At 47.4% G+C, this 25938-nt stretch overlaps 9 protein-coding genes across 9 annotated transcripts; 4 read left to right on the plus strand and 5 right to left on the minus strand.

Annotated features, from left to right (window-relative positions):
* Positions 1 to 235: 235 nt before the first annotated feature.
* N7483_004633 (C2 domain protein) lies at positions 236 to 2097 on the minus strand (the record flags this gene model as incomplete). The annotated part of the gene is made up of 2 exons (XM_057088070.1): positions 236 to 1274; positions 1349 to 2097. 2 exons carry the CDS (start codon positions 2095 to 2097, stop codon positions 236 to 238), a joined length of 1788 nt encoding a protein of 595 aa, XP_056947899.1.
* Positions 2098 to 2852: 755 nt separating this feature from the next.
* N7483_004634 (DNA repair protein RAD16) lies at positions 2853 to 5999 on the minus strand (the record flags this gene model as incomplete). Its single annotated transcript, XM_057088071.1, has 6 exons — positions 2853 to 3084; positions 3136 to 3885; positions 3951 to 4089; positions 4143 to 4189; positions 4242 to 5035; positions 5094 to 5999. The coding sequence occupies 6 exons, from the start codon at positions 5997 to 5999 to the stop codon at positions 2853 to 2855; spliced, it is 2868 nt and encodes a 955-aa protein (XP_056947900.1).
* An 802-nt stretch (positions 6000 to 6801) lies between these two features.
* Positions 6802 to 8930, plus strand: rad7 (uncharacterized protein; the record flags this gene model as incomplete). The annotated part of the gene is made up of 4 exons (XM_057088072.1): positions 6802 to 6822; positions 7019 to 7576; positions 7660 to 7825; positions 7903 to 8930. Coding segments are annotated over 4 exons (1773 nt in total), but the record flags the coding sequence as incomplete, so codon positions are not given.
* A 420-nt stretch (positions 8931 to 9350) lies between these two features.
* Positions 9351 to 10487, minus strand: N7483_004636 (pirin family protein; the record flags this gene model as incomplete). Its single annotated transcript, XM_057088073.1, has 1 exon — positions 9351 to 10487. One exon carries the CDS (start codon positions 10485 to 10487, stop codon positions 9351 to 9353), a length of 1137 nt encoding a protein of 378 aa, XP_056947902.1.
* Positions 10488 to 11271: 784 nt separating this feature from the next.
* N7483_004637 (PRKCSH domain-containing protein) lies at positions 11272 to 12902 on the plus strand (the record flags this gene model as incomplete). Its single annotated transcript, XM_057088074.1, has 2 exons — positions 11272 to 11388; positions 11460 to 12902. The coding sequence occupies 2 exons, from the start codon at positions 11272 to 11274 to the stop codon at positions 12900 to 12902; spliced, it is 1560 nt and encodes a 519-aa protein (XP_056947903.1).
* An 845-nt stretch (positions 12903 to 13747) lies between these two features.
* N7483_004638 (cytoskeletal protein-binding protein SLA1) lies at positions 13748 to 17291 on the plus strand (the record flags this gene model as incomplete). Its single annotated transcript, XM_057088075.1, has 4 exons — positions 13748 to 13945; positions 14084 to 15400; positions 15463 to 15493; positions 15553 to 17291. 4 exons carry the CDS (start codon positions 13748 to 13750, stop codon positions 17289 to 17291), a joined length of 3285 nt encoding a protein of 1094 aa, XP_056947904.1.
* Positions 17292 to 18341: 1050 nt separating this feature from the next.
* Positions 18342 to 20600, minus strand: N7483_004639 (putative C6 transcription factor; the record flags this gene model as incomplete). The annotated part of the gene is made up of 1 exon (XM_057088076.1): positions 18342 to 20600. The coding sequence occupies one exon, from the start codon at positions 20598 to 20600 to the stop codon at positions 18342 to 18344; it is 2259 nt and encodes a 752-aa protein (XP_056947905.1).
* A 374-nt stretch (positions 20601 to 20974) lies between these two features.
* N7483_004640 (phosphosulfolactate synthase) lies at positions 20975 to 22193 on the minus strand (the record flags this gene model as incomplete). Its single annotated transcript, XM_057088077.1, has 6 exons — positions 20975 to 21461; positions 21514 to 21596; positions 21664 to 21743; positions 21795 to 21832; positions 21888 to 21925; positions 21975 to 22193. 6 exons carry the CDS (start codon positions 22191 to 22193, stop codon positions 20975 to 20977), a joined length of 945 nt encoding a protein of 314 aa, XP_056947906.1.
* Positions 22194 to 23905: 1712 nt separating this feature from the next.
* On the plus strand, positions 23906 to 25364 carry N7483_004641 (phosphatase PAP2 family protein; the record flags this gene model as incomplete). The annotated part of the gene is made up of 3 exons (XM_057088078.1): positions 23906 to 24301; positions 24361 to 24895; positions 24949 to 25364. The coding sequence occupies 3 exons, from the start codon at positions 23906 to 23908 to the stop codon at positions 25362 to 25364; spliced, it is 1347 nt and encodes a 448-aa protein (XP_056947907.1).
* Between the last annotated feature and the right edge of the window lie 574 nt (positions 25365 to 25938).

The following is a 25938-nucleotide window of genomic DNA, read 5'->3' on the forward strand; positions in this document are numbered from 1 at the left end:
GCACTCAGGATATATAGTAAATGTTATGCAGTACAGGATAAATTATAATGCACTTAAAATTACTAGAAAAATAATCTCGAATTAATGTACATCGTTCATGTTCCCAGTACGTGCATTTTGTCCGTTTAATCCACTCGTTAACGTTGTGATGCTCGGTTCCGGCCCGAGGGAAATAAAGTAAATAACAAAAGCAGAAAACAAATAAAAAAGAGGTAATGAGCGCAGTGGGTATATCTCAGGCAGCAGCATTTGGCTTGGGTCGAGGGGTACTTGAGCGAATCTCCCCAGTTGACGCCGCTCGTTCACGACTTGTGTAGCGGTGTTTGGGGCGATCAGGATGGCCCTCAGCCTCAACCCATTTCATCATTTGACCCTTCACGTCCCGCATTTCATGAACCTTTCGAGACAGATCCCCTCGTCGAGGCCCCTCTCCGGCACGTTCATTAAGTTCGTTTTCATCGGAACTAGAGATGGAGAGCGATGACACACTGCTCTGCTGCAGGTACGTAACCAGATGACCTTGTGACTTTTTTACCTCCCGCTGCTCGCTCTTCATTTGGCTCATCCGCTCTTCATCGGCTTGACAATCCAATGTGGTAACATGCAGACCCGGGAAATTCGACGAGATGAACTGTTTCAAGAGTGGCAGCTTCTCTGCATTGGGACGATATGTGCCACTATCGTTGTCGATGAATAGTTCATAATCAGATGGTTCGGTCGAAATCTGCTGGATCTCCTCGATCACCTCACCATCCTCTTCAACTGGGAAGCTACTCGACTCTCCACGCTCTGTAGTCTCAGTGGTCGCAGAAGTTCCGGTGGTTCCAGTACGGCCCGATGGCGAAAGGCGTCGGGAACGATGAATGCGCCGGCGGACAAAGAATTCTCCAGAGTAAGCAATGTATATCGAAACATCGCTATGCATCGTATGTTTACTCAGCATGTCGATTCCAAATTCTTTGCCCGTCTCCGTAAACCGGAACTGTCCGTCCAGAGTGATCACGTAGGTGAAAATCCGTCCATTTTGGCCCCAATTAGTAAATTCCAAAAATTTCTGCGCAAACTCTCGACGCGGTTCGGCGAAGGTTCCATCAAGCGTGCTGCGATCGAAATTATAGATGCGCTGGTGCTGATGATGAAGCGCCTTGTGTAGGATTCGCCCACGCAGGCTTTGGGCTTGGAACATGCCAGCGACGAAAGGTTTAAATTCCACATAGCGATGGTAAAGGTCTCCGGGAACTGGACCTCGGAGTTGAATTTGGATGGCCTGGAAACTAGATAGAAAAAATACAATTGTAAGCCCAGTACTTTCATATCTGTGAAAGTCAGAGGGAATGAATAAACCTACTTGTATCGGCTGATTGGCTTGCCGCTCCCATCATAGGATTGAACCTGATCCTTTGTTCCGGTCAACCTTCCAATAAGAGGTGAAAAGTGCTTGAACCAATGATTTGGACCGAGCGTATACATCTGACCACCTTCAGTACCTGGTGTCTTGCCCAGACACTCGATACTCATGATCAAGAAGGATTCCTTGTGGCGACGAGTAGCAAATGAAGATACGTTGGTGAAGACATACACGCGCTTGCTCCCAAAGCGCTTCTTAATCTTGAACGACTGTTCCTTGAATCCGGCCCATCCTTCGGACAACGCAGGTACGTCAATGAAAGCGATTCCCAGCTTATCATCATGATCTGCCGGGTCTTCGTCCATAACATGCGCCTTGAGTTGAAAACCCGACGCTGGCACGTTTGCGACAATCCATTCACAGTTCCATATCGGGTTCATATTCTTGCGCACGGTTGGGGTCCGAAAATCCACGATGGGATCTTGCTTATGGCGCTTCGGTAAATCAACATGGAGCTGCGCGCGCACGTAGGGATCTGAGGAGAAACTGCCGAAGTCTGCGACGGGGAGGTCATCACCGCGGTGGAAGGTAAACTTGACGGTATAGCCTGGTGGGGCATGGGGGATAGGAGTCGCATCGAACCCTCCAGCGGGTTTCGAGTGATCATCATTCGTGGTAAGTCGAGACTGTAGCTTGTCTGCCTTCTCGACCAGCTTGGAGCCATACTTTTCCACCGGTCCTGAAGCCATGGTGGGTATGGTGGAGTGATTTTAAACGGAAGAAAAACACAAGTGGGGTGATGGCATCATCCGTCAACGAAGGAATAAAGAATAATCACTAAGGATAGGTAATATGAATAGGAACAGCCTGAGGTGGAAGAAGTTAGATATTCCGAGGGTATGCGACCTTGAGAATGAATGAATTTCAGGGGATAAAAGAGGAAGTCAAGTGTCGCAAGTTGGAAGTGGGGATCACTAAAGTACTAGTATCACCAGTTTAAGGGAGGAAATGCCGAGATTGGCCAAGAATCAGCCTTACCAGGCAACTGCATAAATGTACACCATAATGGTACATATTTATAGCATGATCTCATAGGGCTGGTTTCTTGGTTTTTTATATAGAGTTAGGAGATTAAAAGAGCCGATCTTTTAGATCTATTCCAAGGTTGATAAATGTACCGAGTAGATATTAAATGACCCCCCCCCCCCGGAGCACTTGAGTAAACATGAGAATTGTATTACCATTCAATTTCTGTTTTTATTCTAGCTATGCAAAGTAAATTCAAATCCACTTTTGAAAGAGAAATAAAAAAAAGAAAAAGAAGGGCGTGTATTGGGGGAAATTCAAATGCATGTTAAGAGTGAGAGAGATAGGTTCATGAGGTCACATCGGGGGCATGTGTGGGGTTACCGCGTGTCCACGTTTAGTGACGTCGGGGGATCAACAATGGCATTGAAAAGAAGAAAAAGAGAAAGAAGAGGGAAAAAAAGCAAGTTGAATATTCTTAACCTCCTCGGAACAGGAACTCCATATCCTGAGGTGTCAATCTCTCCAAAGCGTGGCCTTGATCCTGGTTAATCGTGCCGCGAATGAGATTTGCTTTTTTCTCTTGCAGCTGAACAATTCGTGATTCGACCGAGTCTTCGATGCAGAGTCGAGTGATTACGCAGGGTCGCCTTTGGCCGATACGATGACAACGATCGGCACTTTGCCATTCTGCAGCCGGGTTCCACCATCTGCAAGGGTTAGCAAAGAGAAAAAGATCGACAGAACCAGTGAACACTTACGGATCAATGATATACACCCGGGATGCCTCAGTCAGGTTAAGGGCTACACCACCAGCCTTGAGAGAGACCAGAAAGATCTCCACATCAACCTTTGTCATAAAATGCTCAATGGATCTCTGGCGCTGTGCGGGGGTCATGCTACCATCGAGCATCACAGTGTTGAATCCGGCATGACGTAGACGCCACTCTACCAATTGCAGCATTGAAGTGAACTGCGAGAAGATAATCGACTTTGGAGCATGGCCCTTCTTTCTCTGCTTGAAAAGGTCGTAGATAAGCATTTCGATCTTCGTCGACGAGGTCCAGTTCTCCATGGCGATACGATTGATGATGGAATTCTTCTTGACCGTCTCAGTCTGCCCGACCATCGGTTGCTCTAAATCAATTGCAAGAGGAATATGACACCGTGGGCAATCCACGAGGGAAGGATCTTCGAAGGACTCGATGTAATCCTTGGCGCATTGGCGGCAGAACTCGTGCTGGCAGCGAGATCGAATTGCATCTTCGGCGGGTTCATCACAGACTCGGCATACCAGAACGTTCTGACCGGGCTGGCAACCCTTCTTAAGAAGAAGATCTGGATGATTTGCCACCTGGCGCATTTGCATGATCAAGCCAAAGATATTGGCATAATTGTTCAGCATGACACCTTGACTGACGTAGGTATCGAACTCTCGTTGCGAATTGGTCATAATACTCTGCGCGAAATCACGTTCAACCTCGCCATAGAATTCATTGTGCAGAAGAACCCTAGATACGATCACTGATTAGTTATGTGCGCCGAAAAAGAAACAGAGCAATTGAATTCTGCTTACCGCTTGGGTGGGAGTTCCATGGAGGACGAGTGGTCTTTCTTCTCTCGGCGAAGCATGAGGCGGCGAGTGATGAGACGAAGTTTATCCAATCCTTCTTTACGCTCGGCTTCTTCTCTTCCAGTTCCACTTCTAGCCATGACTTCATACTATTAGATTTGACTTAAAAAAGAATAGGCGTCGACAAGAACTCACTTGGTCTGAGGATTTCTTTGTTAAAAATCGAGATATGGTTGAAAGCCCTATAGATCATGAGTATTGGAATTGACCAGCTGAAGTTTATGATGTACTTACGTATGCTGACATTCAGTACAACGACCCCGTTTATCCACCATCCACTGAACCTGTTGGCACTTGCATTGCTTGCAAAAATAACAGGCAAATGGGCGGATCTCTAGGAATCGAAGGAGGGAGAAGAACTCGCCAATCCGGTTTTGTACCGGCGTGCCAGAAAGGCACCACTTGTATTCGGCTTTCAGAGCGAAGCAAGCTCCGGCCACGCTTGTAGTTCGTTGCTTGATGTTGTGAGCTTCGTCAAGAATGACTCGGTGGTAATTAACGGCATGAATTGCACTGTCCGCTTTAACAACTGCACTGCCACGGGACCAGCCTTTCTCTTGCTTTCGGTAGATCGATTCCAAACTCGAGTAGGATATCATAATCACATCGTATTTCTGGATATCCGCTGGTTTGAGGTTCTTGACCTTCGAGTCGGAATTGTGGTAAACGAGGACTTTCAATTTGCCATCGGTGTAGTCCTTGATCTCGGATGTCCATTGCATTAAAGCGACGGGAGGAACAAGCACTAGAGTCGGATTAGGCTGGGGGAAATCTGACATGATCAAAGAAACCGCCTGAATTGTCTTTCCCATGCCCATCTCATCACCCAGAAGACCTCCTCGGAACGAAGTCTTTTCTTGTTCTATCATCCAGTTCAGGCCCTCAAGCTGGAATGGTTTCAGGATGCGAGTGATATTCTTAGGTTGCTGAGCTTGCTTTGGAGCGATCAAGGCCTGGGCCTTCAAATCATCCCACATGGATGCCATAATTGGATGGTGTCTTTCCAGTTTCTTGCGGTCGTTTTTGAACTATATGGATGTTAGCAAAATATGTATTAAGCAGGGTTCCAAAATTTGGAAGACTTACACGGCGCCTTTCTTTGCGCTGCTGCACTGTTGGTGGAAGACCGTCATCACCTGAACGCTCATCGTCTGAAACCTGGGCTGTATTTCGAGCTCGTCTTCTTGTATTCGTATTCCGAGCTCGTCTTCCTGTCTTTGACGTCTCAAGCTCTTCATCAAGCCCTTCACCCAGTTCGCTCTCAATAGCCTCACTTTCAGCAACCGCAGACTCATAATCCGTTTCAAGAAGGGTATCCAAGTCCATCTCACTCAAGTCTGACAAAACCTCAGACTCTGATATCTCGAATGGTGAAGGCTCTTTGATGGGATTCTTATTTGAGCGGGTGGGCCTCTGTGCCATCTTTCGTTTCTTAGGCGGAGGTTGGTCATATTCCTCCTCCTGAAGTGCACGGGCTAATGCTGCATCCAGCTCAGAACTATCAATGGCCCCTGAGGACGAGTCAATGTCATCTGCGACTCTTTTGGTTCCCCGACTTCTCATGGAAAACCTGCTGGCTCGAAGTTGCTGAGCACGGGCAGATGCATTGATTCGCGTAGGGCGGCTGCTGGGCTCTGTCACCGCAGTCATACCTACACTGGTGGCTCGTGTGTCAACCTCAGTGACCTCATCTGATGCCAACCTTGTAGAGCTGCTGGATGAGTCTGTGGCTGAGACATTTCTCTTTACTTTGATTAACACTTTAAGATTTGGTGATCCTGATTGGCCTTCTGCCAATAAATTGGGCAGACAGAGCGTGTCCGAGCCTTCATCTTCGGAATCTTTGATGACACCAGTGGAGCGTGGTTTGGAATGAGAGGACCCGCTCACTGACAGGGGCTCCAGACGATCCTGCAAGGAAATCTGCGATGACGTATCCTTCATGGACACATCATCTTCAGAATCTGGGATAATGCTCCTGCGAGTTTTCATAATGACAGGGCGAGTTGCAGTATCGTTCTTGTTCAAGGGAGATTGGGAGAAAGTTGGTAAAGGGAAAGACAGAGCGAACACCGAATGGCACAGATGTACCTGGACACAACAGAATTAGTATAATTCAAGGCGCAAACCAAATACCAATATTGAGAGATTCATTATATAGTATGAAGTGGGGGACGTTTGACTTGGGTTATTATCACCAAGGCAAACGCTAAACAGTTCTCCGGGTTCTCCACGTTCTCCGCGTTTGATATGTACTCACTGGGACCGAAGGGATCTTCAACGATGTTATCAATAACTGTAGTAGCGAATCTGATAGTGACAACTATGATTTTATTTTAGAATAGAATGAAAGAAAGGGGAAAGAAAAGAGTGCGGTGGTGGAGAGAGAAAGGGGGAAGAAGTGAGATCGGAGTTGGAGTTGATCGATCGAGCAGGTGCCTGAACCAGGAAAAGTTTTTCATCGGATCGCTGGAACTTATTTGCCATTCCCAAACTTCCAACTTTTAGAAATTTGGAACTCTCCATACCCATTACCTCTTACCTTCTATTTGCGCAATTTTGGGAGGCTCTTTCGCTTTCCCCGATTTCTTGTAGTGATCATTGATCATCACACTGATCTACACTTATCGTACTCCGATAAGCCTCACGCGCTAAGTGCAACGCGACTCTACAACTTTCAACTTACATTACCAAATTTCCCCTTTTGCCACTCGGAATTGACTGCTTATTCACCATGTAAGTTCCGGCTATGGTGAAACCTCATATTCATCAATACTAACACTTTGATATAGGACAGGCAGACGACCCAGACGCGGTGCGGCCGGTGCTAATAATAACATTTGTGGCCCGTATGGCTTCATCCCTCATATCCTTGGTCTATTATTCTAACCTGATTGAATCGACAGCACTTCCGCTCTTACCCATTTTCTTGCTGTAATTCAACCTTCACCGCCCTCAATTTTCATTTTCAATTCTTAAACGAATGACTGACATATTATACTATTCCATAGTCCCAAAATATCTCCGCTGCGCAAATTCGAGATGACTACGAGCGACGGGTTGATGAGGCTGCCCGACAGGAAATAGAAGAAGAGGAACAAGCACAGGATGAGGATGGAGATGAAGACTACCAAGAGGAAGCAGCCGAACCGGAACCCGAACCAGAGTCTCCAGAACAAGAGGCCCGGAAGCGAAAGCGAGAACGTGCCATCGAGAAGCTCAAGAATAGCAAGGAATTCTCCCGTCGCAAGAAGAATCGTCGAATTGCGGATGATGAGAATGATGATGAGTTAGCCGATGAGATGTTGAAAGAGAAAGAGCGGCCAGCTCCAGGTCAGCTTGCACACTGTGAGATGTGTGGAAAGCGGTTTACAGTCACAGCCTACAGTAAAGCAGGACCGCTTGGTGGTCTTCTCTGTCCTGACTGTTCCAAAAAACATACTGGCAAAGACAAGAAAGATGCGCCCAAAAGACGAGGCCCGGGAATCAACCGTCGTCAGAACCGAAGCAAAATCCTGGATGGAGTGGTTCAGCTTGGTGCTCGAAGCTTGATGGAGATGTGCATTAAAGTAAGTTCCATACTGCATATGTTTTGATTTCCAATATATATATCTGTGATATAATTTCATCAACTTACTGACCTCGTTCTCAGAAAATCGCGGACAACATTGATGACGTGGAAGGATTTGGAGACCTCCCTCCACCAGTGATGCGTCGTCTAAGCCAAATTCTATCCCGAAACCGAGCCATCACACCATTGATTTTGGATCTTTTCTTAAAACCTCACGCCAGAGAACTCGATATCTTTGACTGTGCTAGTATGTGCTCTTCTCATTTAACTATATTTTTCGTCAATCTAGCCCTTTTGAGAACGGATTTCTAACAATGCGCGCAGAGTTAGAGACCAAGGATTTCCATAAAATTCTCGCGACTATGCAGTCATTGACTCGATTAGATCTTCGCTTTGTGACACAGATGAAAGATGAAGTTTTTGATTACATGATCGCCCGTGAGATGAAGATCCAGGAGCTACACCTGGACGCACCCAGCCTCGTAACTAGCCCTTGTTGGCAGAAAGTATTCGCAAGTTTGGGGCCTCACTTGAAGAGCCTGAAGCTTTGGAATCTTGAAGCTCGCTTTGATGACGAAACCTTTGAAGCCGTGAGCAAAAACTGCACAAATCTTGAGCGCCTAAAGTTGAAGAATCTCGGGCATATCGGTGATAAAACGTTGGAGGCGATATCCACATTGAAGCACTTGGAGTATCTATCCTTGCATCTCACCCAAGAGTCAAGCCCCGAGCCTCTTTTGCAAATAATCGCTGAACTAGGATCTCAACTCAGTTCACTTTCCCTGGAAGACTTTGAGAGTGCGGATGACAGACTGGTTCAACATATCCACGATCATTGTCGCAAGCTGTTTAAATTGCGAATTAGTCATAACGCAGTGATAACCGATAAAGCCATGGCTGCACTCTTCCGAGACTGGTCAAATCCAGCTTTGAGATTTGTGGATTTCAACAGCCTCCGAGATGTTGACATGGATAACCATGCTGGCCCTGAAGAACCCGTTGGCCTTGCATCCGATGGCTTTGTTGCTCTGATGGCTCATTCGGGTAGCGAGATCACCACCTTGAATGTTAGCTCATGTCGCCACATATCTCGCGCTGCATTTGAAGAAGTGTTCGCATCAGACAAACAATACCCCCACCTTATCTCCCTCGATGTCTCTCTCAATGAAATTATCGATGACTTCATTACACATAGCATTTTTCGATGCTGTCCGGCTTTGAAGAAACTAGTCGTTTTCGGCTGTTTCAAGATTCGTGATATCAAGATACCCAGAGGTGTGGCTGTTATCGGCACTGTAGGTGCTAAGCTGACAAGCGATGGGGTTGCTCAGCAAGAGCTCGTCCGATCTTGAAGCGAGCATTTCATCATTAGAAGGTTTTTTTTTCATTCTTCATTTGAAAAAGACACGGGAGCTGCACTGGGGAGGTAATTTGATCTTGAAGCGAGCGACTTAACATGGAATTCATTCGGATTCAAGAGCAGGGATAAAATGCCAGTCTGATATCCCTTTTTTATTCCTAAGATTCCGGCTCCATTATCCGTACCTTATTCTTGTACTACAGTATTAATAACATTGAATGGACACAAAGTGATGACATTCTCCACTTAAAGTTGATATCTCAGCTCTAACACGCCTAGTCCACAGCCCTGGAGGTAAAAAACATAACCAAGTAATCATTATTCATTTAAATCTAAATCATATATCAAAGCGCCAAGGTTTATGTCCAGAAAACATTATACAGCCATTTTAAAACAGTCACTCCCGAGGTCTTTAAAAGGCTCCCATCCGCTTTCCAATCTCACTTTGCCACCCACGAGACTTCTCAAATCCATTTGATGCGGTTTGATAATCCATCATAGCCTGGTAAACCTCCTCTTGACTGCTCAATACGAACGGACCATACTGAACAACCTTCTGATCCAACGGCTGACCAGAAACAATCAGGAAGCGGGCCTCCGAATCGGCATTATCTGGGACAGATGCCTCAATAAGGTCACCAGCCTGCTCAAACACGACATTGTGGAACTCCTTGACCACCTTAGTGGAATCATTGGAGCCAAAGATCGTTATTCCGGACAAGGTATAAGCAAATGTGTTCCAGCCCTGTGGTAGAGGCTGAGAGATACGGCCACCAGGACGTATGGTAACATCCAAGATCCAGATAGGGGTGTAAGCCAGATCACGGACAGAGTCAACGCCATGCGACTGACCAGAGATGACCTTAACCGTGACACGGCCGTCATCTGCCGTTGCAATGGGGATCTCGGTAGCGCGTAAATCACGGTAGCGGGGCTCGCACATCTTCAGCTTTTTAGGTAGGTCGACCCAGAGCTGCATACCGACGTTAGGGCTACCGTCGGGGTTTTCGTGGGGCATTTCGGCATGCATGATGCCGCGACCTGCAGTCATAAATTGCAGATCACCGGGTCCAATGGTACCCTTGTTACCGGCGAAGTCTTCATGGTCCACACCTCCAGAGAGCAGATAGGTAATGGTCTCTTGACCACGGTGGGGGTGATCAGGGAAGCCGGCGCCCTTGCCGATAGTGAAGTGATCGAGCATGAGGAAAGGGCTAAAGTTGCGCAACTTGGCTGTACCGATAGAACGGCGAACTCGCGCGCCAGCCCCCTCTGCTTGCTCAATGGCAAGGAAAACTTGACGGATCGCACGAGCTGTGGACATGTTGGTGACTGGTGCAACAATGGTAATAGGAAATTCCAGTTCCAAATCGATAGATGTACTTGGAGACTCGGGGCTGACTATGTCGTCGCTGGTATTTGCAAAGAAGCGTGATACAAATTCAGGAATGTTTTGATTCAATAACGTGACAGTAGAGTCAAGAATTGAGGGACGATATGCAAGAAAAGCTGCTGTGATGCAAATTAGAAGAGGCAGAATGAACCTCATGGAGGTGATCGTGGGCTTTTATAGATTTTTGGCCTGCACAAGAAACCCAAGTTTCGAAGCTTCGAGTGGAGTAAAGAATGCTGATCGTAGCATTCACAATGCTAAAGTCAGCGTTAGTCAATCCATAAATACTTTGAGAAAGCGGCTTTACGGGTGCTTTGCAAGACATCAGTCAGCGACTTGTCATTCCCCACGAAATGGTTGAATGCAACGAATCCAGTCACGCAATGGCCATTACCAAGACCCCCGTCAGCAGCCGCTAACTAGATTGGGTTAGATCTAAACGGACGAATGGGGGATAGTGTTGACGCCTGAATTATCTGACAGAAATAAATTACATAATTGATGACATCAGCTGTTGATACCACTGAATTTAGGCATCTAATCACCACATGGGCTTTCTATGCATGGAAGTTATATTCATATGCTTATGATCAGTGATCTTGAGGCTGTAGATATAGCCGATTGAATAAACGTTAGAAGTCGGATCTTCAAGCTCAAGGTTCATGTGAGAGTACAGAAGTATATCTACCTACTCATCGTCTACACTGTAGTCAGTGCTATCAGATAAGGCCACGGAGCAGCTCCCGCTCTCCGCCTAGATCCCCGGACCCGTCCAACTGCAGTGCACCTTACCATCTTCTATCGCCACATCGTTCCAAAGCCTTGATTCTGGATTTGTATTAATTCGGCTCTATCTGCTGATGCAGAACTCAGAGGCAGTCCGGCAGGAGTGAACAATCTCAGGCCGTCTACCCGTGCAACCACAGAGATCCATTTCAATATGCGACAATCAAGATCAAAGCTAGCCCCGTGGCTCATGCTGGCATGTGCTGCAACGGGAGCTTGGGCTGGCAAGCGGCCATTCAATATCCACGATGATCTTCTGGCCTACCCACAGGTAAATCCTAGACTAAGCCAGACCCATTGCATCAGACCTTCGAATGAATCTAATTGCTCGTACCCTCATAGTTCCAAGTGAAGTTCCCTGATGAGTACATCCTCGACTCCCATGCAGAAGAATTACTTCGCGCGCAAGACAATTCAGATCAGGTCCGGCTAAATGCCAATCAGAAAGACACACAAATATACACGGGCAAAGCTCATACAGATGACGCGACCCAGGACAACAAAGGAACCAAGCAACTGGGATTTGCATACGAAGAGATGATACTGGATGACCGGCGACTCATCTGTCAGATCCCGCAAGTACAGAATGATGAAACCAATTCCACAACTGGAGGAAAGCCATCAGAGGCAGATGAGGCAAAGGAACTAGCACGCGCGACCGACCGAGGCCTGGAGCTTCTACGGGAGTTAGAGGGTAAATGCATGTACTACTTCTCTGGGTGGTGGTCATATTCTTTTTGTTATCAAGAGCAGATTAAGCAGTTTCATGCCCTGCCTGCTGGTCGAGGAACACCCCACTATCCACCTGCAGAAGACCCGAACTCCCTCTCTTTTGTTTTGGGGCAGTTTCCAGCCGACAGCAAAGATGCAGCGAAAGGAGAGTCGGTGAAAACTTCCTCACCCAGGTCTGAAGTGGCAGAACTGCATACTAAGGGTGGCTCGCGGTATCTTGTACAACATTTACAAGGTGGCACCAAGTGTGACCTTACGGGCCGCGAGCGTCGAGTTGAAGTACAGTTTCACTGTCACCCACAGTCAACGGATCAGATTGGCTGGATCAAGGAACTCACGACATGCTCCTATTTAATGGTCATTTATACCCCACGACTATGCGATGACGTTGCGTTTATGCCCCCACAGCAAGATGAAGTCCACAATATTGAATGCCGGGAGATCCTAATGCCTGAAGATGTTGCCGAGTGGGAGGAGATCAAAGAATGGTATCTTGCTCACCGATTAGTCGATGAGGCAAGATCCCATGATGAACCCCAGTTTGTTGGTGGAATCCAAATTGGTGGTCGTCAGCTTGTGGGAATGGAAGGCAAACAGATTGAGAAAGGTCGCGTGGCTTCGGCTGGCGAAGATTTTGTCGAGGTACTTGCAAAGCGGGAGAATGGCGAGGTGAAACGAATGTCGAAGCAAGGCCTGAAAAGTTACAATCTCGACCCAGAAAGACTCGAGGAGATGAAGAAACGCCTTGAGGATCTTGCCGGGGATGGTGATTGGATCCTCGAGGTCGTGGGACGGGATGGTGAATTCACTATCAAAGGCATTATCGATTCTGATGATGCTGAAGAGACTGATTCAGACTCGCCCCCTGTACCACAACAGGATCGAAATGAGAAGGGCAAGCTAAACTTCAACAGCAAGGATGCTACATATCAAGATGGCGCGACTGAGCAAAAAGCATCTACACATGACAAGAGGCCCAAAACTCCCACCAACCCTGACTCACAGTCTGATGATTCAGAGGGTAGTGAAGAAACCTTCAAGGATGAACTATGAGCAAGGCAGTAAAGAAAAGATAATTGATGTTTTTTCTGTTCGCATTTTTGTATAGCTGGAGCTATTTGGCGTTTTGTATTTGCAACCATAACATTAGCAACATCAACACTGACTACCCTGATCACCATCCATATTGATTCATTGAAACTTTTCTTTTAGGCAAAAAAAAGAGCTATACAAAACCTACGCCAGGAACAGCCGGTTAGTTTTAATGCCCAAAGACGTCAGATAGCCCCATATGCCGGGTCCCGAGTGGGGGTCACATTAAGGGGAAGGTCTTTCGATTTGTAGTTATAGTGAAATGGACAAGGAGTATAGAGGGATTGAATATGAATATATAGGGTAAATATTAAAAAAAGTCAAGTGAAATACGAAGAACTCTTCAATTCCAAGGTTTAATCCAAGGTTTTATAGATATAAAGTGCATAATAAATAATATGAGGGGCAGTGTTGCTTAACTGTGGACATCACACTCTACGTAAGGAACGTGACCATGAACTCCTAGCGATCGTCTAGGCCCACCTTTCTCTCCCTCCCTGATCCAACCTCTTAATCTCCGTCCACCTCCCCCGTTACCTTGGGTTCATTCTCTTGCTGTGTGACACTCCTCACTTCTCTTTTTACTCGAATTGACTCTTGATATCCGCGCGCACTGGAACATTTGCTAAGGCTGATCCGGTAACGGCCCAGCATCATTGCCCCGACCTCCCCGATTCCCCGACAACACCACACTCGGGATTCACAATTCCAAGTTCGGCGCCCATTCTCTTCACCCTCTCGTGGTGGTTGACTTGATTGTCTCATTCAGCTTCTAGCTGGTCGAAATCAATATCCCTTCCACAACCATGGGGTTCCTCGGTGTCTATACCGCTGTGTATGGTTACCAGCCTCAGGCAGAGGGGGAACTTGAGATCCAAGAGGGAGACCTACTCTACGTCTTAGAGCAGAGCGAAGAAGACAGCTGGTGGAAAGCAAAGAAGAAGGCTGAGCCAGATGATGATGATGAGCCAGAGGGTTTAGTCCCAAATAACTACGTGGAAAAGGTAAGCATATCCCCGGGCCTTCATATGAATCGCATGTGAGATTATTTCACGCAGGGGATGGCCCACGCGATTGATTGCGCCTTGGCTTCGATAGATGGAATAATCAGTTCCTAATGCTTATCTTGTTTCAATGAATAGGCGCAACCCCTACACCATGCTAAGGCCCTATTCGACTACACGCGGCAAACAGATGAGGAGGTCTCATTCTCGGAAGATGCAGAAATATTTGTGTATGACACATCAGATCCTGACTGGACACTGGTTGGAGTGAATAACGATTATGGATTTGCGCCGGCAAATTATATCGAAATTCTGAAAGGTGGCGCTCCTACTACTGCTGCAGTTCCCCCTCCGCCACCCCAAATCGACTATGATGAACCGGCCCCAGCCCTCCCTCAACGACCGAGTCCGCCTGCTCATGAAGAATATGAAGAGGTATCGCCTCCTTCTTCTCCTATTGACAGAGTGCAGAACCCTGCCGCCGCGGCAATCGCGAGTATCATACACTCACAGCATGGTTCTGCCAGCGCACATTCAGAGGCCGCCAGAGATGAATCGCCGCCACCACCGCAACTCCCAAGTAGACCATCCCACGACGAGTACGCTGAAGAAGAGGAACCGGCTCCTGCCTTGCCTCGACGACCCCCATCTGAACAAATCACCCCGCCAATGAACTCATACTCACCCGAGCCGTCCCCAGCTCCCCCGCGACCCAAGGCCGCAATACCCTCGGTGAATCGCGATACAACCCGCGTTAGAGAATCGCCTCCGTACAACCGGGCTGGTGAGCTGACTCCGCGGTCGCCTTCCGGTTATCACATTTACAATATCAATGAGATGGTGGAGGTTATGGGAAAACGGAAGAAGATGCCAACTACACTGGGTATCAATATGGTCACTGGAATCATTTTCATTTCTCCCGAAGGCGATGACCGTCAGCAAGAGTGGACCGCAGAAAAGCTCTCACACTATTCGATCGAAGGAAAGCATGTCTTTGTTGATCTTGTCCGGCCCAGTAAGAGCGTTGACTTCCATGCCGGAGCCAAAGATACTGCCCAGGAAATCGTTGCTGCACTCGGCGAAATTGCGGGTGCTTATCGAGCCGAAGGTCTGCGAGAGGTGATCGCTGCTGGAAAGGGCGGAGGCCAGAAGCAAGGTCACATTTTGTATGATTTCATCGCTCAAGGTGACGACGAGGTGACTGTCGCCGTGAACGATGAAGTCATTGTTATCGATGATACCAAATCTGAGGAATGGTGGATGGTGAAGGTACTCAAGAATGGAAAAGAAGGCGTGGTTCCCAGTAGCTATGTCGAGATCACTGGCGTCGTGACAAAGAACTTAATGGGTGATGAGCCAGGCCTGTCAACAGTGGAGAAGAATCGGAGGGAAGAGTCTAGGCTATCCAAAGCGGCTGTTGGTAAGAGCAGGTCGGACTCGATGGAGTCGGGCGAGGTTAGTTCAGCACAAGTTCTACATCGTGAAAATCCCAAGCTGACAATTTGATTTCACTGTAGCGAAACAAACGGGACAGTAAATCAAAATCAAGTAAGTAATCAGATATGGTCTGCCTTGGTCAGAGTTCGAACTAATTCTATATTTTTCAGAACCCGATCCCAGCAAAGTGCGAAAATGGACGGATCGAACCAAGGCTTTCACTGTCGAGGCGCAGTTCATCGGATTGCAAGACGGCAAGATTCATTTGCACAAGACCAATGGCATCAAGATTGCTGTGCCCGTTGCAAAGATGTCGGTCGAGGACTTGGAGTACGTGGAAAGGACTGCGAATGTTTCTCTAGATGAAGACAAGCCTCTTTCAAGCATTCGCAAGCGTGCTACGTCTGACGCCAAGGGAACTGGAAACGCCGGTGCTTCTGTGCAACGTCCTGAGTACGATTGGTTTGACTTCTTCCTCAAGGCCGGTGTTGGACCTCACCAATGTGAACGATATGCCCAAAACTTCATCAAAGATTCGATGGATGAGTCTGTGTTGTCTGATATTGCGCCAGAGACTCTTCGATCTCTTGGATTGAAGGAAGGTGATATTTTGCGAGTCATGCGTCATCTAGATGCCACTCTTGGCCGCACAGGTACTAAATCCAAGGCTCGTAATGTGAGCTTCGGGGGCGAGGAGGTCATTGGTAATGGCGAAGATGGTGGTCAAGGTGGACTTTTTGCTGGACCAGGCGGTACACTGCGTAACAACACCCGCAAGGGAAGACCAGCGCCCTCTGTTCAAGCCGGCGATGTTGTGGACCCGAAAGCCTTTGAACAAGCAGACGGCTCAAAGCCGAAGGAAGAGCGAGCTCCGACTCCCCCAGTTGCTCCGGCACCAGAGAAGGAAGAGCCACCGGTTACTCGTGGATTTGATGATGATGCTTGGGAGGTTAAGCAACCCAAGCAAGTCACTCCTCCCGCTCCGACTGCTTCATCTCCACCCCCGACTGCAGCCCCAGCCAGCTCTCAGCCTCCCATTCAAAAGCAAATAACGGGGGCCATGGCAGATCTATCCCTGCTTCAAGCTCCCTTGCAACCTACGGCAGCTCAGCCTATAACCCCACCAGCTCCACCCGCAACAGTACAGCCTGTACCAAGTATCCCTGCTCTGCAGCCCCAGCAAACTGCCGTGCAGGCGCCTCCCGTTCAGACACCTCAGCAGACAGGCGCCACACCTGGGTTTTTCACCCAAATAGCTCAGATGGGACAACAAGCGAGACAACGTCCACAGCCTCCTCAGGGCGTAAACCAGAATTCGCTTCTGCCACCTCCCCCGCCGCGCCCTCTGTCCGCGCCTCAAAACTTCTCGCAACAGCAGAGTTCATTTAGCCCTCCTCCATTGCAACCTCAACTGACTGGTGTTCCTCTGGCCGGGCCTCCAGTTGCTCCTCCTGGTCAAAGTCTGACGGAGTTGAACCAGCAGCGCTTCCAGCCCCAGCTACAGCCTCAAGTGACGGGCTTCGTGGGACAGAATCAATTCCAGGGTGGTGTCATGATGCCCCAACCGACTGGCTTCACTCCTCAGTCCCAATTCGGTATCCAGCAACAGCAGCTCAATGGCCAGCCCATGGTACCAAATCAAACAGGCTTCCAGCAAATGGCTCCTCAGCCTACCGGCTATGGATATGCGCAACCCCAGCAGCCCATGCAGACTGGTATCAACTCTGTGCTTCCTCCAGCATTGCAACCTCAACCTACTGGAGTCAATGGGTACGGCAACCCGCATTACAACCAACCTCCCCCTCCTGTGCCTCCTATTCCACAGCAGCCGACGGCGACCCCCCTTGTCTCCCCAAAAGACTGGTCCTCCGCCATCTGTCAGATTTGGCGTGAAACCAGATGCGCCTAAGAAACTTGCACTGCAGCCGACTGGACTCAGGGCCAACCTTTCTCAAGCTAGTAAGTGTTTTCCAGCTCAATTGAAATCAAATTCCAGATTACTAACTCAAACAGCGCCTAACAATCCATTCGGCTTCTAATTTTGGCATTGTATCTATGCTCTTCTTTTTGGAGTGCATACGTAGAACGCCATCTTTCCGTCAACTCGGTTCATGGGATTTTCCCTCCTATCTACCGGGTTTTCCATATTTCCTGGAAGCGGAAGTTCAATACATTCACCCCCTCCCCAGCTTGTCAAGTTTGAACCAACCTTTTTCACGTTGACAAAGCGTACATATTCATGGCCTTCTGTCTCTGATCGGTTCTAATACAGCACGCATCGAAATGCCATGAAGCTTAGTTTCCTAGCAAAACTCCTCCACTTAGCGAGCTATCGTTGATTCCTATTGCCATTTTCACCCTCCCCTCGCGTCCTCCAACACTAGCATTTTCATATCTCACGTTTCTCTTTCTTTCTCTCTTTCTTCCCCCTGTCTCGTCATATAATTTCACCGATTGATGGTAATGCTTATCCTGTTTGAACGTTCTCATCCCACTTCCCATTTCTTTTGTTCCTCGGACGACGCTTATAAGTTTTCTTCTATTTCATCTCCTACAACTTTGCTGTTCGTGCAGAAATGTCGTATTCGCTACATCCTCACGGCTTTATTAGCTACAATTTCTACTGGACAATGTACATATGTTTGGTACATAGAGGATGTTAGGCAAAGTACACTTTTATTCATACGAGAAGCTTGAGTAACCTGAGTAGTGATGCTGTAATTGAAATTTGAGATTGCCGCATTGGGGGGGTATATAATTCAAATTGAAAAGGGCCAACCAAGCCAAATAGCTCAATGTAAAGAGTAGTTCGAAGTGCAAGTTGTCTTATCAAAGTAGACATGGTATTAAAGATCATAGCATCATTCGTCATTGTTTGTACAAAAGAAAGCCTCAATGTTGACCAAAATAGGAAGTCTAACAGGGCAAGAAGGGCAGAGGGGAGAATAAATCGACAATATCAAGTTTCATCCCAGATACCGAATACAGGAAGATCTTCAGCCATATACAGCAAGCCATTATCAGGGAACATCACATCAGATAATGGAGATGGGCCACCAGAAGTAGGTTGTTGTCCTGTAGGAATAGTTCCGCCGGGGGAACAACCTACAGGGATACCAGAGGTGGTAAGGGCGGAAATGGCAGCATCATACGAAAGGGCCGATGCATCCGCGCCGTTATATAGTGAATCCCAGATGTCCCCGCCAACTTGCTGGGGACCAATAGGAGGACCCTGTGGTGGTTGTGGGGCGACGAAAGAAGAAGGGGTTCTACCAGCAAGTTTGCTAGGTGAGATCGGAGAAGGGACAATGGGCGACTGGTGAGGGTCATCATGTCGATTTAATGGAGGAAGGTCATGGCCCGAGTTTGGTGTAAATGAATTTGAGGGGGATTGGGATTGGTTTCCACCACCGACTTGGCCGAAGAGTTGATCAACTTGTCTGCTGCGTCGATCCATCCATTGACGATTTCGTCGTTGGATATACTCAGCGACAGCAAGACGGAGATACTTTATGATCTGGTAAAAGCGACAGGCGTGGGGGTCATGCGGAACGAAGAGTTCGAGGAATCGCTCTGCTTTGTTCAGACCCTCTTCTAAAGGTAAAAGATTATCGTAGTCTGCAAAGAATGCGGCTCCGAGAACGACAGCGCAGTTGAAGACTGAGTTGATGAGAAATGGGAGTCGATGTGGTAGTGATGCGAACCGACCTAGGCCATCCACGACATCCAGTCCACGAAGCGCCGAATAGACACATGCATCAGCAAAGAGTGAGATGCGAGAGCTGCCATTCTGACCATTTGCGGATGGATCAGCCTTGTTCTTCACGTATTGGGCCACGCGGTAGACGAGGAATGGTCGTGTAAGCAGAATGATTGACCAATAATAAGAACCAAAGACATGAGCCGCAGCCAAACTGTCCTCCATGGATTTATTATCGATGTGTTCCGTCTGATCCCTGAGAAACTTAGGTAACGTTCGAACCCAGGCGCGGTGCTGATTTGAGATCGATTCAGCAACATTGATGGAAATGACTTGTTTCATATAGACATCTGTAAGAATTCGTTCAAAGATTCGGCACAGTGAGGTCACTGCGAGAGATAACTGCTTATCCGGGGTCAAGCTGCCTTGGTCTCCAGATGCAAATGCATCTTCACGGATATCGTAATCGTAATCGGATGTAGCAGGTGGGCGTCCTAGCGAGGCACTGAGGAATAAATCCACCATACGAAGACTCTTCCATACCCGTTCTCTAGCACGTCGCTCGCGTCCACAGAATAGTGCATTTGCATCTTTTCTGTGAATTCCAACTGCATAAGCAGCTCTCAACGCGATTCCCAGATTCATGAATGCGCCATTTCGTCGACATGCACCGAGCATGTACATCGATACCAGGATGTATGACTGGATAGTATGGATACTAGGCGTTTCTTGAAATGCGGAAAAGGCCAATTGACGGCCACTGCTGAAATACTGTTCGGCAATCGTCTGATTGACATCTGAGACTTGAGCACCTATGGCAAGCACAAGGTAGAAGATGGAGCTGACAGTGTCTTCGTCGCCGGAGGGATTCTCTACCCAATTGGCCAGCCGGGGGTAGAATTCATCGAGGTCAACCAAATCCAATAAAGGACTTGTTGCCAGAACATACTGTCGTGCAAGTCTCTGGGCTTCTTCATTGCTGGGTGGCGGGACAAGGGCACCTGAATGGGTGGTTGGATTGTTTTGAAACGCTTCCAGCATCGAGTGTCGCGAATTATCTTCTGTGAACTCGCAGCGTCCAATAGATGATGATACAACACGCCGAACACTTTGCAAAAATGACAGACTTGCAGAGTCTCCAATGTACATGAATTTGCCCTGTCCGTCACGGAGAAGACGTGCCACCTTGGGGACTGGCGCCGTCCCCTCCTTATCATCTCGTGTCTGTTGCTCCAGGTTCATGTCTCGATCTTCCAGAGAGTTCAAAAGACGATCCATCGCTGTTGCCCGCTGCGGTGTGGGCAATATACGTTCGCTCAGTAACATGGTCGAGTCTTTGGATTCGGGTTTGAGAAGGCGCGCGGGGCGATCTGAAAAATGACATTCTGATTCTTTGTGTCGCTGGACACAGATGGTGCACGGTTGTTCGCCGTTACACTTCTGTTTCCGCCGCTTACAGCTGTCGCAAGCCCGGCGACACCGGAGCCGAGCTCCTGGTACAGTACTTGCTCGAGGCATCCTGATCACACCTTGGCGGCTTGTTGCGGCTTGTCCGATGGTCGGGTTAGTGGGTCGTCCGACAACGGCGGGTGGTCATCGAAGCGCGGGGTATTATAGTGTGTCTTTGAATTATCGAGGCTCAAGATGAGAGAAACAAAGGGTTCATGACATTGTGCACGATTTAATGAAGGTAAAAAGATATTGAGATGTTGCGGGTTGATCAATTACTTTCCCCGGACTCGGGGCTTGTCTTTATTACTAAGCGCGCCATTTTCAACCTTTCAATGTGATCACCATGATCACCGACAATCGACATTTTGAAAAATAATATTGAATACTAATTGTGGTTCCAAACTCATGCGCATTGAAAACTCGCATTCATCTTGAGCATTTTATTGTGACCTGAATGATACCACTTTTCCCCAGGTATCTGCTGTTCCCCAGATCCCAGCCCGCAGACATGTCAGCTGTACAATCTGACTATGGTCGACAAACAAGTTGGTATCGATACCAAACTCGCGAATGTACCAGTTGAACACCTTGGGGTCTGCAGCCTCAAACATCACTTTCTCAGAAGGTAGCTGCTTCATGATCTGAGACACCACATCCGTCCGCCATGTATCGACATTCTCGGTAATGCCCTCAGACTCAATCATCAACCGCTCCACTCCAGCATCAAGGAACTTGCGACCCATTTCCACAAGTTTTCCGGGATCGGATGTCCCAACACTGAATCCAGGAGTATCTCCGCCAGCTCCAAACTGAATTCCTAGCTCTGGTTTTGCCGTAAGCTTGTATGAATGGACTTTGTCAACTAGACGAAGCCAGTCATCGCCGGGGATGGAGAGGAAGCCGGCAGATATCTCGATAACATCGAATCTTTATTTCCGTCAATTATCCGTTGACTGTAATTCGCTTGGGATATACTAACCCCAGATCCTTGCATTTCTTGAGATAGCGGTCAAAGACAGTATCAACGTCGGCATGTGTGAGAAGGTGCTCCGCCCAGCCGCCCTGATAGAACACAATCCAATTTCGTCAGACCGGTTGACAACTGCAGGTCATATCATGCAGTACATACCGTTGAAACATAGACACCATGTTCATGGGTCATATCAATCAATTCACGAAGTGGTTTCTCCTCAAATAACGAGAAAGACCCTGAAAAGTCTCAGTATTGTTACTATGTGTCTCCACGATGATAGGACTGACCTCCAGCAAATTTCAACCCGTCCACATGGTGGCCCATTCTATGTCATTGTTAGTGTGACCTCAATAGAATAAAACTGATAGTGAAAGCGTTACGTCTCGAGTACGTCAGCTAGATAGCGCTTCCCCATTACCTGTTTCATAATGAGTATCTGAAGTCAACTTGAGGTCGATCTCTCATACCGAATAGTAGGGACCTCGGATTTCGGTGACGCCCTTAGATCTTGGCTTGGTCGGTCTTGGGTTGGATCTTGCGAAGCCATACCCATTTTGTTTATCTTGTAGCAGAGTCACTCCCTGCGCAGCCCGCTTTGTCGACAGGCATTGGGATCGGCCGCTAGCTACTTTTGTGATTTGAGCATTTTTCAGAGATTTTGCGAAGACGGAGGTATTTCCAAGCATATCAGATGTTTTTAAAGGAGATGGTATAATATGATGCTGGGGTCGAAAATGGATCGTCTAGGTACTCGTAGCCTGAGACTAGTATGTGTGTGAATGGGTGCAAAAAGGGAAATGATTACTACCTAGGTACTAGAGAACTAAAATTTGAAGGTTTGATAATAGTAGTGTGCTACCAGAATTTAAGAAGTTGATCATGATATATATGACGTTACCTTCAACATCTTTGTTTGTCTCTTGTTGGATAAGACTCGCCATAGTTGAAATGTTGAATTTCTGAGGGTACTAGTATATGGATTTGACGTCAAATATACTTCACTCGGGATATCTGAAGTGACCTCAAGACCTTATTAGTGGACTTCACCACGACCTCGGGATGGACCCATCTCCAGAGCTGAATCAGCATGACCTCAGATTAATATCATCAATTGATGATAATATCTTGCACCTGTGGGTACAAGACAGCCTGGAGTGACATATCCATTTTCAAAAATTTCAATTTTGACTACCTATGACAATAGATCCCCATCAAAATATTACTGCGTGATGATAACTTGAACTCGAACACTTCTTGGCCATACAGAGTACACCCTCGGGGCTAAAGGATTCAGGCTCTGACATATAAACTTGAAATCCTCATGTCTAGGAGAATCTCTCGGGTACTTGACATCTCCGATTGGAATATCCACTTATACATCGAGTCCTGGGGTCATGTCATGGGTGTCTGGAACTTGAATGACTCGGAATGACAGTGCATTTGAACGGAATACCATGTACCCGGTATCCGTAAATCGGCACTGTTTGTCATTTACCTAAATCATGCTAGCTCAATGCCAAGTATGCATGTACGTGGTCCTCTTCAGGTGATAAGGCCGATTCCGCTCTATACAAGGTCCACATCCTTGGGAAGTATTGGATCCATCATATCTCGGATTATGGAAGAACTAATTGTGTTGATCCATGGATCCATGGATCCTGCAAGCCTACCAAGATTTATCTTTCCAAGGTTCTATACTCCGACAAAGACCGGACTTCGGCGCTCGTACAGAGCCGAATGATCGAGGTTTGGCCCGTACTCCCTCGTTCTTTCATTAAGATCCTGATCTACGAAGCGTTCAAGCCTTTAGGACAGGGCTGAGGGGTAAATTCCAGGTTTTCAACTGCATAGTACTATCCAGTGTCATCAACAAAGGCCATCCTCAAATTTCACACCGCCACGTCTCCCTGCAAATATTTTCAACCCAAGTCGTTCCGCTGTATACGAAAACGAAGTGCATGTGAAGCACGCGACAGTTGTGAGCTGACATTATGCAGAATTCCAGGTCTCCGAGACTCATAATGGGTCTATAAAAGCCAAGTAAACTCATCAACTGGGACTAGTTCATCCGGTGATTCCGGTTCTCCCGTTCCTTCTGTTTTTTTTATGCAATGGATTTATTATGTGGTAAACAATGAAACAAAATACATAATATCAAATAATAGTAAATAATCTCGGGACATGGTGCCTGCCTCCCCTGGAGTTCTTTGAATCTGGCCCAGGTTTACTCATGTGCTTTTCCCCCCTCTCTTTGCTCATTCTTATGACCAGAAAAGGGTCTATATTATATCCTGCTGTCTTTTTTTCCTTTTTGCATGCATGGAATTCGCCTTATCGTATATAATCCAGAGAGCCGTCGATAATCGCATAGATTGAGACCGAGAACGAACACCCCACAATGGGTGCTGGGGCCGTTTTAGAACCACTCGTGGTGATCGTCTTACTCTTTGGTGGTACTTGGATCAACCGACGTACAGACGCTTTCATTTCGAGAAGTCATATCCAGCATCACCGTCGAAGATCCTCCGAATACGTGCGTTCGGGTTCTCCGGATTCTCTAGAGTCGGGATACGCTAGTCCAACACCCAAGGATGGTCTCTTGAGCCCGCGTGCAGATTCCCCGTTATCTATACTTGACGATGAACGATGGCAGACACGGCAGGTTGGCATACTGGGTCTATCGTGGCGTGTGAAGTCTCCCAATACTGAGATCTTTCAAGATCGTTTATTGAGTCGGTTGCTTGGGAAGCTACCATTTCTTGCAGAATGTTGGTATTGGGCTTTGGTATACTGGGTAAAATGGACCTAGCTCGATATAAACGTGAACATATCAGAGACTGACTTTTTTAACAGACTTACCAGCTTGGTCGAGCATTCACCGCTGTAAAGCTCCAGGAGGGGACCGTCGATGTGGCTCGTCACCACGCCCTGCAAATAATCCAACTCGAGCAGAGACTGGGTATCTTTTGGGAGCTTGAGATTCAGCGATATTTCCTTACCCACCCTCTAGCCATGAAATGGATCAACTGGACATACTCCTTCATTCATATCCCTGGAACAATTGCTTTTCTGGTTTGGCTCTATTATTATACCATCACACGGAACCGGGTCGATGAGCCTCAAGCTGGGAAGCCTCGAGGTACAGTGAGTGGATCGCCGGCAGGTCCACTTCTTTACGAAGCCCGCCGTCGAACTTTAGCCGGGTGCAACCTGTTGGCGTTTGTAGTCTTTACATTATGGCCATGCATGCCACCACGATTGCTCAGTGACCTGACTGCAGAAGGGCCCGATGCAGACTTGGGTCGTAGTTATGGGTTTGTGGACACTGTTCATGGTTCCAATGGAGCAGGAAGTGTCTGGACAGAGAATCGCTTTTGCAATCAATATGGTCAGTATGGGCATTTTTGATACTATGGTTTGGTCATCTAACATTGATCTTAGCGGCGATGCCCTCCTTACATTTCGGATATTCTCTTATGATTGGACTTACGATCATGACCATCCCTCTTCGTTTCCGCCACCGACGAGCAGTTCGCATCCGTTTAATCCGCAACTTTGGACTTCGGTTACCGTCTTGGCATCTTTTAGCTTGTCTGTTACTTGGATTCTTATATCCTTTTATCATCCTGGTTGCCATCGTGTCTACTGCAAATCATTTTATTCTTGATGCTGTTGCAGGCACCCTGGTATGTGTCCTTGGATGGCAGTTGAATGGCGTGTTATTGAACCTGTTGCCGCTGGAGGATTACTTTCTCTGGCTTGTACGAATATGCAAACCTGAGCCTTCAGAGATGAAGGTGGATAATTTGAGCGACTCGGACAGTGAGGCTGAAGATGGAAACCGCATACTTGCATAAGGTGGATCCAGAATTGGATGTACAGCCTTTGCTCATGTTAATGCAGTGATACCCTGTTCCTAATGACCCTAGTCTCATTGAGACTTCAGTGGCTAATTTGCTGTGCATATAATGGGAAAATGTTATTCTTAAGTATACTCTCGTCAGTAGATTCCTCTCAAGTGCTTGCTAGGCCGCGATCTATAGAATGATAGAGGAAACATCAATTATATCATGATCATATGATAATTCCGCGATCTATAGGTAGAATAAATGGATCATAAAATGCGTCATGCTAGTTTACACATATTGGCTTACCTAGTATTTAAAGAGAGAAATATCAACGCTCCACGCATCCATGTATAGGAGGGCGGTGTTGTCAGTGCAATGCCTATCCACCGCAGCGCTAGATTCGACTGTCTCGGCGAGACAAAATATATTGACGACTAATCAATTTGCCTATAACAATAATCATCTGATAGTCTGAGGTCCCTCGCCCACACCAACCCTTCCAGAACACTCATCTCCATCAGCCAAATTATATCACCGCCGGTATCATCGAGTCTCATTCAGCTCAAGTAGCTAACAGAACTCA

Source organism: Penicillium malachiteum, assembly GCF_028827825.1.
Source record: "Penicillium malachiteum strain IBT 17515 chromosome Unknown utg000002l:1.0-8849297.0:1.0-8852440.0, whole genome shotgun sequence".
In the NCBI taxonomy this organism is placed as follows: domain Eukaryota; kingdom Fungi; phylum Ascomycota; class Eurotiomycetes; order Eurotiales; family Aspergillaceae; genus Penicillium; species Penicillium malachiteum.